This window comes from Salmo trutta, chromosome 25, assembly GCF_901001165.1.
Source record: "Salmo trutta chromosome 25, fSalTru1.1, whole genome shotgun sequence".
Lineage (NCBI taxonomy): Eukaryota > Metazoa > Chordata > Actinopteri > Salmoniformes > Salmonidae > Salmo > Salmo trutta.
Genome location: NC_042981.1, coordinates 46,673,480 through 46,685,742, shown reverse-complemented (window position 1 = coordinate 46,685,742; position 12,263 = coordinate 46,673,480). Strand labels below are relative to the sequence as shown.

Sequence of the window (12,263 nt, the reverse complement as noted above, 5' to 3'; positions counted from 1 at the left end):
GGATCCGTCATTATAGTGAAGGTGAAAATGGCAATCTTCGTGTAAATTAAATACATTCTGAAGACAATCATGGGACCAATAGTTACTTCTATTACACCAGTTGTATGCACTTGAACATATTATTTAAAAAAAAAAATTTAAAAATTGCACACAGAAAAAGTTATTGGGGTAATTTAGTTGCTCAAGGAAGCCTGCGGTACCCATTCGGCCTTCAACTTGAGATACTTTATGAAAGGGGGCAGCACTGAGCTAGCCTGCAACGTCACTTCTTGGAGTATCTCAAACTGACCATGTTATGTCTACATAAATCTCCCATGCCATCTTAATGAGGACAGAACGCCTCACCAATATCCAATGGTAGAGCGTGGCGCGAAATACAAAAAACCTTAAAAATGCTATGACTTCAATTTCTCAAACATTTTACTATTTTACACCATTTTGAAAGATAAGACTCTCGTTAATCCAACCACATTGTCCGATTTCAAAAAGGCTTTACAGCGAAAGCAAAACATTAGATTATGTTAGGAGAGTACCCAGCCAAAAATAATCACACAGCCATTTTCAAAGCAAGCATATATGTCACAAAAACCCAAACCACTGCTAAATGCAGTACTAACCTTTGATTGTCTTCATCAGATGACACTCCTAGGACATTATGTTATACAATACATGCATGTTTTGTTCAATCAAGTTCATATTTATATCAAAAAACAGCTTTTTACATTAGCATGTGATGTTCAGAACTAGCATACCCACCCAAAACTTCCGGTGAATTTACTAAATTACTTATCATAAACGTTGAGAAAATACATAACAATTATTTTAAGAATTATAGATACAGAACTCCTTTATGCAATCGCTATGTCAGATTTTAAAATAGCTTTTCGGTGAAAGCACATTTTGCAATATTCTGAGTACATAGCTCAGCCATCGCAGGCTAGCTATTCAGACACCCGCCAACTTCGGGGCAACCTAAACTCAGAATTACTATTAGAAAAATGGTATTACCTTTGCTGTTCTTTGTCAGAATGCACTCCCAGGACTGCTACTTCCACAACAAATGTTGTTTTCTTTCCCAATAATCCATAGTTATGTCCAAATATCCCCGTTTTGTTTGTTTGTGCGTTCAGGTCACTATCCAAAGGGTAACGCGCGAGCGCATTTCGAGACAAAAAAATACAAAATGTTCCATTACCGTACTTAGAAGCATGTCAAACGCTCTTTAAAATACATTTTTATGCTATTTTTCTCATAAAATAGCGCTAATATTCCAACCGGACAATGTTGTATTCATTCAAAGAGGAAAAGAAAAAATGGCGAGGTCTCGTGAATGCGCATATCCAATCTCTCTGTCACCAGGCAGTCCACTGACAAACTGTGCTCCTGTTATCTGCCCAGAGACGGGAGACGCGTCAATCCGGTTTCTGAAGGCTTTAGAGAGCCAATGGAAGCCTTAGAAAGTGTCACGTAACAGCTCAGATACTGTAATTTCGATAGAGATGCAACAGAAGGACTACAAATTGTCAGACAGGCCACTTCCTGCTTGGAATCTTCTCAGGTTTTTGCCTGCCATATGAGTTCTGTTATACTCACAGACACCATTCACACAGTTTTAGAAACTTTAGTGTTCTCTATCCAAATCTACTAATTATATGCATATTCTAGTTTCTGGGCAAGAGTAGTAACCAGATTATATCGGGTACGTTTTTTTTCACCCGGCCGTGAAAATACTGCCCCCTATCCACAACAGGTTTTAAGAGACTTCCTGGCCTTCAAATGCACTATTGAGTTTTCACATAGGAACGAATGGTGTCACGTGATCGATGGCTTTGTCCAATCATATATACAGAGTCATTGAGCCCACCAGCCCGGCATCCATCTTTGTGATTCACATTGGTGGCCATTTTGAGTCAGACTGCTTCCACCAGATATTGGCCAGTCGCACATGCTTTTCTGTTCTCCTCAGTAATATCAATGTGTGAATATTTAATGACGAGTAAACTGTTAATAACAATGTGTACCTCCCCCATCCCATTCTGTCTCCCCAGATAATGTTTAAAGCCAATGCGAAATATTCTCCGGAGCTTAACAAATACAAGTAAGTGGAATTCTGCTGAGTCAGTATCTGGGTTAGTCTAACTGGGTTTTTGATGGGTGGGGTGGGGCGAGTGACAAAGAAGGGTGTTGGGCAGGAGGGCATCAAATGTCCAATAACCCAAATCAAAGCTGGTGTATTAGAATTTATGTTTTTTGGTGAAACATTTATTGGAGTTGAAATGCAATGGTTGGTTGTAGCGACACACAACAGTTAAGTCTTATGTGGGACCTTGTCAAACCCCCTCGAAACCCCCTTAAAATCTGTTACTAAAATTGAAAAAGGTAGATGCATTGCAGTTGCTAACGTTTCTGCCAATTGCAAATCACTCTATGGGACTAACATAACATGATAACAACATTCTAATACATTCTTACTAGAATGGGATCTTTCAAACCTTTGGTGCCAGCATGGCTCTCGTTCAGATACTCCAAGCCCTAGATACAAAACCAAGTTTGCCAAGCTCTGTGTGTACAGTATCTATGACTCTGGTTTCTACTGTATGACTGAAGGGTATTATTGTAAATACATTGGAACACAGTGCCCGATAACCTTGATGAAATCTAATTATGCCCCCTGAGCTTTGTCTAAGCTGTCTCCACCCTTGGCTTTTTGATTTGGGCCTCGGATGGTGGGGTCCAAATTTCTGGACTAATAAACACTTTTAGCAGCCGATTTAATGTCTGATGCAGAGTGAAAAGCTGTGAGCTCAAATCCCCAAATCCACCACACAACCCCCCCCCCCCACTTTCCATCACGGTACTCTACAATCCCCCTCACTCCCTCACTCCCTCACTCACTCACTCACATACACACACCCACACTAATACACAATACACACACACATCCTGCAAGGGGGGAGGGTCTAAAGGAAGAGTTAGGAGAGAAAGAGAGAGGGGGAACTGTGAAGATCAAGTGAGCCAGTGCAGTAGAATGGGATTAGGTTTGGGGTGTTTCAAGCTTATGGTCAATTTATTGTTGTGTAGTATTATTGTAATGTTGTGTGTAAAGGGCTCTAAATAAAAAACATTCATTGATAGCACTGGTGCTCCCAAATTTGATTTGAAATACAGCCTGTATTAATTGTAGCTACTTCTAAAGCACATGCTGTGCCCTAGAAACTCATATGTGTAACCCTGTCAATACATTAGCTTATTATAAAAAGCTAAAATGTGTGTACAAATAAATACCTGTCATTGAAATTAAAAAGTCATTTGTGGAATATTAGGTTTCTACATTATCTAAAAGCACTATTTTTATATTGAGATTGCGTTGCATTGAAAATCGTACACTGTCTATAAGAGCGCCATGTTTGTGATGACGACATGCAAGACTGAACAAGGCAGTTAACCCACTGTTCCTAGGCCATCATTGAAAATAAGAATTTGTTCTTAACTGACTTGCCTAGTTCAATAAAGGTTAAATAAATACAATTTATAAAATTAAAGACATCTCTCCAGAAGAAGCTATCCCTTCCTTTTTTTATGTGCCTCCAAATGTTTGGATATACTGATGAAGTTACCAGGTTGTTAGCAAGCTAGCTAATCAAGTCCCAAACATGACTAAACAAGTTGTAAAACAAATGTGCCCTGCATGTAGTTTTATGACCCAGGACAGGATGAAAAAAACAATTCCCCTGGTAATATGGGTCAGATATTTTGAACTGTTTGGTGTGACACTAACTAATCTACGATCAGGGAACAATGCTACAGGGAAGTCTCACCATTACAACAATTTAATATTTTGTCGTACTTTAGAGCCCTGTGTGTGTAGTAAGCTAGTTGTGTACCACCTATAATTGTGTGTTTTTTTGCACAGGGTGCCCATTCGCCTGGCGTTCATCTTTTCCAGCCTTTTCTTCCTTGTGGTGAACCTAACATGCGCCATGCTGGTGCAGGGTGGCATTGGGGGCAACGTGGGCGAGGCAGAGGTGAGGCAGGTGGTGCTGGCCCGAGTGCTGGTCAATGACAGTCTCTTCGTACTCTGCGCCGTCTCGCTGGCCGTGTGCATCTTCAAGATCGCCAAGATGTCCTCTGCCAATGTCTACCTCGAGTCCAAGGTACTGGACCGTCCTCAATCAGTCATTTAGTCCATCAACAAATTAACTAATACATCATTTAATCAGCCACTTAACCAATCAATCAACCAACTAACAGATCAGTCACTTAACCAATCAATTAATTATTAAACGTTTCATCTTTATCAAATTGGGTTTGCAAGCAGGGATTAAATACTAAAAGTTGTTGATTTTGTAGCTAGGTAGATACACAATAAGTAGCTGATTGGTATTGAACTGTGTCCTCTTTGTTCATGTCGTTACCCCAGAAAATCCCCATACATGCATACAGTGCTTTCAGAAAGTATTAATACCCCTTGACTTATTCCGCATTGTATTGTGTTACAGCCTCAATTCAAAATGTATGAAATAGATTTATTTTTTTACCCATCTACAAACAATACCCCGTAATGAAAAAGTGGAAATATATTTTTAGAAATGTTTCCTAATTTATTGAAAATGAAATACAGAAATAACACATTTACATAGTGTCTTCAGAAAGTATTCAAACCCCTGGACTTATTCCACATTTTGTTGTGTTACAGCCTGAATTCAAAATGGTCACCCTTCTTCACACAATACCCCATTATGACGAAGTGAAAACATGTTTTTAGCAAAAAAAATTGAAAATGAAACACATAAATATTACATTTACATAACTATTTCTAAGTAAATACTTTGTAGAAGCACCTTTGGTGGCGATTATAGCTGTGAGTCCCTTTGGGCAAGTCTTTAAGAGCTTTGCACACCTAGATTGTACAATATTTGCCCATTTTATTGTTTTAAAAATTCTTCAAGCCCTGTCAAGTTGCTTCTTAATCATTGCTAGACAGCCATTTTCAAGACTTGCCATAGATTCTCAAAGTGATTTCAGTCAAAACTGTAGCTAGGCCACTCAGGAACATTCATTGTCATCTTAGTATGCAACCCCAGTGTATATTTGGCCTTGTGTTTTAGGTTATTGTCCTGCTGAAATGTGAATTTGTTTCCAGTGTATGTTGGAAAGCAATCCTCTAGGATTTTGCCTGTGCTAAAAGCTGTATTCCATTTATAAAAATACAAATAAAAATTATATGATGCAGCCACCACCATACTTGAAGAGTGGTACTCAGTGATGTTTTTGCCAATATATTCTCTCTGGCAACTGAGTTAAGAAGGATGCCTGTATCTTTGTAGTGACTGGGTGCATCCAAAGCCTAATTAATAATTTTGCCATGCCCAAAGAGATATTCAGCATCTGCGTTTTACACATCTACCAGTCGTGCCCTTCTTTGCGAGGCATTGAAAAACCTCCCTGGTCTTTGTGCTGGAATCTGTGCTTGAAATTCACTACTCAATTGCGGGACCTTACAGATTGTTGTGTGTGGGGTACAGAGATGGGCTGGTTATTAAAAAATCATGTTAACCACTATTATTGAACACGGATTGAGTCCATGCAACTTATTAAGTGATTTGTTAAGCAAATTGAATACTTATTGACTCAAGACATTTCAGCTTAAATGTTTCTATTAATTTGTAAAAATGTTGAAAAACATAATTACACTTTGATGTTATGGGGTATTGTGTGTAGGCCAGTGACACAAAATCTAAATTCATTTTTTTTTTTTTTCAGGCTGTAACACAACAAAATGTGGGAAAAGTCCAGGGGTTTGAATACTTTCTGAAGGCAGTGTGGTCAGAAATTATTGACCCCATTGATAGAGCAAAAATGACTGTATAAAATAAATAATTAAAATACTGAGATATATTGTGTGCAAACAATGGCTTTATACTAATACAATTGCTCAGTGAAATATATTTTGTTTAACAAGTAATATAATAAAACAAATTTAAAAAAAGATAGTGGTCAAAATGATTGAAACCCTGAGCTTTTTTCTAAAATGTTTTATGAGTTGGAGAACACATTGGTAGAGATCTTAGACCATCCCTCCATACATAATCCTTTCAGATCCTCGATATCCTTTGTCTGTGCTTATAGATTGCCCTATTCAAATCAAACCTCAGGAACGATACTTTTTAGTTTGAAATTATTCTGTGTGATTCAGTTTGATTAAAGAATGAATCGATGCGATTCGATGCTCTAACATTTGTTGCATAAACACAATTTTCCATACTAAAGTAGAATCTGCTGCTGATGGAGCTCATGAGCTGGGCCTCTGAGCTGAATCTGTCTGAGCTGGATCTGTCTGAGTGTGTGTGGGTGGGTAACTCACCACTATCAGATTAAGGGGGGATAATGTAGCCTATGTTTTTTGTTTCCGGACTTTGATTCTGTGTTTGAGCAAGTAATGTATCAATACTTACCGTTTACAAATGAACTATGACGTAGCCTATGAATACATAGCACAACTTGGGTTTCACCGCCATCTCAAAATCCAATGGTTTTGAAGTTTTTACAGAATGATCTTTTCTTTTCCTCTCACTTTGGCCATGCAGTGTGCCTCGCAAAAGTGATTGCTGTCCTCGTTATAAAATGATCAACTTTACCCTGTATATCTAAAAATGACCATATATATACAGTGCATTCGGAAAGTATTCAGACACCTTCACTTTTTCTACATTTTGTTACGTTACAGCCTTATTCTAAAATGGATTAAGTAAAAGGCACATGACAGCCTGCTTGGAGTTTACCAAAAGGCACGTAAAGGACTCTATGTGAAACAAGATTCTCTGGTCTGATGAAACCAAGATGGAACTCTTTGGCCTGAATGCCAAGCGTCACGTCTGGAGGAGACCTGGCACCGTCCCTATGGTGAAGCATGGTGTTGGCAGGATCATGCTGTGGGGATTTTTTTCAGGGACTGGGAGACTAGTCCTTGTTAGGTGACCTAAACTGGGATATAACACCCCGGCCATCCTACAATCTAAGCTAGATGCCCTCAATCTCACACAAATTATCAAGGAACCTACCAGGTACAACCCTAAATCCGTTAACACGAGCACCCTCATAGATATCATCCTGACCAACCTCCCCTCTAAATACACCAATGCTGTCTACAACCAGGATCTCAGCGATCACTGGCTCATTGCCTGCGTCCGTAATGGGTCCGCGGTCAAACAACCACCCCTCATCACTGTCAAACGTTCCCTAAAACACTTCAGTGAGCAGGCCTTTCTAATCGACCTGGCCCGGGTATCCTGGAAGGATATTGACCTCATTTCGTCAGTAGAGGATGGCTGGTTATTCTTTAAAAGTGGTTTCCTCACCATCTTAAGTAAGCATGCCCCGTTCAAAAAATGTTATACTGAGAACAGATATAGCCCTTGGTTCACTCCAGACTTGACTGCCCTTGACCAAAACAAAAACATCCTGTGGCGTACTACATTAGCATCGACTTTCCCCCGCAATATGCAACTTTTCAGTGAAGTTAGGAACCAATATACACAGGCAGTTAGGAAAGCTAAGGCTAGCTTTTTCAAACAGAAATTTGCATCCTGTAGCACAAACTCAAAAAAGTTCTGGGACACTGTAAAGTCCATGGAGAATAAGAGCACCTCCTCCCAGCTGCCCGCTGCACTGAGGCTAGGAAACACTGTTACCACCGATAAATATACGATAATCGAGAATTTCAATAAGCATTTTTCTACGGCTGGCCATGCTTTCCACCTGGCTACCCCTAACCCGGTCAACAGCTCTGCACCCCCCACAGCAATTTGCCCAAGCCTCCCCATTTCTCCTTCACCCAAATCCAGATAGCTGACGTTCTAAAAGAGCTGCAAAATCTAGACCCCTACAAATCAGCAGGGCTAGACAGTATGGACCCTTTCTAAAATGATCCGCCGCAATTGTTGCAACCCCTATTATTAGCCTGTTCAACCTCTCTTTCATATCGTCTGAGATCCCTAAAGATTGGAAAGCTGCTGCGGTCATCCCCCTCTTCAAAGGGGGAGACACTCTAGATCCAAACTGTTACAGACCTATACCTATCATACCCTGCCTTTCTAGTCTTCGAAAGCCAAGTTAACAAACAGATAACCGACCATTTCGAATCCCACCGTACCTTCTCCGCCATGCAATCTGGTTTCCGAGCTGGTCATGGGTGCACCTTAGCCGTGCTCAAGGTCCTAAACAATATCATAACCGCCATCGATAAAAGACAATACTGTGCAGCCGTCTTCATCGACCTGGCCAAGGCTTTCGACTCTGTCAATCACAACATTGTTATTGGCAGACTCAACAACCTTGGTTTCTCAAATGACTGCCTCGCCTGGTTCACCAACTACTTCTCAGATAGTTCAGTGTGTCAAATCGGAGTCTCTATGGAGGTGCCACAGGGTTCAATTCTCGGGCCGACTCTTTTCTCTGTATACATCAATGATGTCGCTCTTGTGGCTGGTGATTCTCTGATCCACCTCTACGCAGACGACACCATTCTGTTTACATCTGGCCCTTCTTTGGACACTGTGTTTACAAACTTCCAGACGAGCTTCAATGCCATACAACACGCCTTCCTTAGCCTCCAACTGCTCTTAAATTCAAGTAAAACTAAATGCATGCTCTTCAACCGGTCGCTGCTCGCACCCACCCACCTGTCTAGCATCACTACTCTGGATGGTTCTGACTTAGAATATGTGGACAACTACAAATACCTAGGTGTCTGGTTAGACTGCAAACTCTCCTTCCAGACTCACATTAAGCATATCCAATCCAAAATTAAATCTAAATAGGCTTCCTATTTCGCAACAAAGCATCCTTCGTTCATGCTGCCAAACATTCTCTCGTAAAACTGACTATCCTACCGATCCTTGACTTCGGCGATGTCATTTACAAAATAGCCTCCAACACTCTACTCAGCAAACTGGATGTAGTCTATCACAGTGCCATCCGTTTTGTCACCAAAGCTCCATATACTACCCACCACTGCGACCTGTACTCTCTCGTTGGCTGGTCCTCGCTACATATCCGTCGCCGAACCCACTGGCTCCAGGTCATCTTTAAGTCTTTGATAGATTAAGCTCCGCCTTATCTCAGTTCACTGGTCACCATAGCAACACCCACCCGTAGCACGTGCTCCAGCAGGTATATTTCACTGGTCATCCATAAAGCCAACACCCACTTTGGCTGCCTTTCCTTCAAGTTCTCTGCTAACAATGGCTGGAACGAATTGCAAAAATCACTGAAGTTGGAGACTTGTATCTCCCTCACTAACTTTAAGCGTCAGCTGTCAGAGCAGCTTACCGATCGCTGCAGCTGTACACAGCCATCTGTAAATAGCCCATCCAACCAACTACCTACCTTATCCCCATATTTGTTTTTCCTGATCTTTTGCACACCAGTATTTCTACTTGCACATCCTCATCTGCACATATATCACTCCAGTGTAAATTGCTAAATTGTAATTACTTTGCCGCTATTGGCCTATTTATTGCCTTACATCCAATTTTTCTATTGAGTTATTTACTGTACGTTTGTTTATCCCATGTGTAACTCTGTGTTGTTTTTGTCGAACTGCTTTGCTTTATCTTGGCCAGGTCGCAGTTGTAAATGAGAACTTGTTCTCAACTGGCCTACCTGGTTAAAAACTAGGTAAAATAAATAAATAGCTCATCTAAGTTTATCATTTTAAAAGGCTAATTGATCATTACAAAACCCTTTTACAATTATGTTAGCACAGCTGAAAACTGTTGTCCTGATTAAAGAAGCAATAAAACTGGGCTTCTTTAGACTAGTTGAGTATCTGGAGCATCAGCATTTGTGGGTTAGATTATAGGCTCAAAATGGCCAGAAACAAAGAACTTTCTTCTGAAACTCGTCAGTCTATTCTTGTTCTAAGAAATGAAGGGTATTCCATGAGAGAAATTGCCAAGAAACTGAAGATCTCGTACAACGCTGCGTACTACTCCCTTCACAGAATAGCGCAAACTGGCACTAACCAGAATAGAAAGTGGAGTGGGATGCCCCGGTGCACAACTGAGGAAGAGGGCATGTACATTAGGGTGTCTAGTTTGAGAAACAGACGCCTCACAAGTCCTCAACTGGCAGCTAAATAAACTCAGCAAAAAATTAATGTCCTCTCACTGTCAACTGTGTTTATTTTCAGCAAACTTAACATGTGTAAATATTTATATGAACATAACAAGATTCAACAACTGAGACATAAACTGAACAGGTTCCACAGACATGTGACTAACAGAAATGGAATAATGTGTCCCTGAACAAAGGGGGGGTCAAAACCAAAAGTAACAGTCAGTACCTGGTGTGGCCACCAGCTGCATTAAGTTCTGCCGTGCATCTCCTCCTCATGGACTGCACCAGATTTGCCAGTTCTTGCTATGAGATGTTACCCCACTCTTCCACCAAGGCACCTGCAAGTTTCCAGACATTTCTGGGGGGAATGGCCCTAGCCTTCACCCTCTGATCCAACAGGTCCCAGACGTGCTCAATGGGATTGAGATCCGGCCTCTTCGCTGGCCATGGCAGAACACTGACATTCTTGTCTTGCAGGAAATCACGCACAGAACAAGCAGTATGGCTGGTGGCATTGTCATGCTGGAGGGTCATGTCAGGATGAGCCTGCAGGAAGGGTACAACATGAGGGAGGAGGATGTCTTCCCCTGTAAAGCACAGCGTTGAGATTGCCTGCAATGACATCAAGCTCAGTCCGATGATGCTGTGACACACCGCCCCAGACCATGACGAACCCTCCACTTCCAAATCGATCACGCTCCAGAGTACAGGCCTCGGTGTAATGCTCATTCCTTTGACAATAAACGCAAATCCGACCATCACCCTGGGTGAGACAAAACCACGACTCGTCATTGAAGAGCACTTTTTGCCAGTCCTGTCTGGTCCAGCGACGGTGGGTTTGTGCCCATAGGCGACATTGTTGCTGGTGATGTCTGGTGAGGACCTGCCTTACAACAGGCCTACAAGCCCTCAGTCCAGCCTCTCTCAGCCTATTGCAGACAGTCTGAGCACTGATGGAGGGATTGTGTGTTCCTGGTGTAACTCGGGCAGTTGTTGTTGCCATCCTGTACCTGTCCCACAGGTGTGCTGTTCGGATGTACCGATCCTGTGCAGGTGTTGTCACACGTGGTCTGCCACTGTGAGGACGATCAGCTGTCCGTCCTGTCTCCCTGTAGCGCTATCTTAGGCGTCTCACAGTACGGACATTGCAATTTATTGCCCTGGCCACATATGCAGTCCTCATACCTCCTTGCAGCATGCCTCAGACACATTCACGCAGATGAGCAGGGACCCTGGGCATCTTTCTTTTGGTGTTTTTCAGAGTCAGTAGAAAGGCCTCTTTAGTCCTAAGTTTTCATAACTGTGACCTTAATTGCCTACCGTCTGTAAGCTGTTAGTGTCTTAACGACCGTTCCACCGGTGCATGTTCATTAATTGTGTATGGTTCATTGAACAATTACATTTACATTTTAGTCATTTAGCGGACGCTCTTATCCAGAGCGACTTACAGTAGTCAATGCATACATTTCATGCATTTTTTTGTACTGGCCCCACGTGGGAACAAGCATGGGAAACAGTGTTTCAACCGTTTACAATGAAGATCTGTGAAGTTATTTGGATTTTTACGAATTCTTTTTGAAAGACAGGGTCCTGAAAATGGGATGGTTCTTTTTTTGCAGAGTTTAGTACCCGCAAAACACCAGTCTCAATGTCAACAATGAAGAGGCGACTCCGGGATGTTGGCCTTCTAGGCAGAATTGCAAAGAAAAGGCCATATCTCAGACTGGCCAATAAAAAGAAAAGATTAAGATGGACAAAAGAACACAGACATTTCACAGATTTAGATTGGAAAAAAGTGTAATGGACAGATGACTCTAAGTTTGAGGTGTTTGGATCACAAAGAAGAACATTTGTGAGACTCAGAAAAAATTTAAAGATGCTAGAGGAGTGCTTGACACCATCTGTCAAGCATGGTGGAGGCAATGTGATGGTCTGGGGGTGCTTTGGGGGTGGTAAAAGTGGGAGATTTGTACAGGTTAAAAGGGATTTTGAAGAAGGAAGACTATCACTCCATTTTGCAACGCCATGCCATAACCTGTGGACAGCGCTTAATTGGAGCCAATTTCCTCCTACAACAGGACATTGACCCAAAGCACAGCTCCAAACTATGCATTAACTATTTAGGGAAGAAGCAGTCGGCTGGT

General features: G+C 41.6%; 1 protein-coding gene across 2 annotated transcripts in view; it reads left to right on the top strand.

Moving 5' to 3' along the window:
• LOC115162631 (integral membrane protein GPR137B) overlaps nucleotides 1-12,263 on the top strand; it is a 67,870-nt gene that overhangs the window by 35,970 nt on the left and 19,637 nt on the right. For both annotated transcript variants that reach the window (XM_029714106.1, XM_029714105.1), the window contains exons 2-3: nucleotides 2,049-2,098; nucleotides 3,914-4,154. In XM_029714106.1, coding sequence (XP_029569966.1) covers nucleotides 2,049-2,098; nucleotides 3,914-4,154 — 291 coding nt within the window. The remainder of the gene's footprint in view (nucleotides 1-2,048; nucleotides 2,099-3,913; nucleotides 4,155-12,263) is intronic.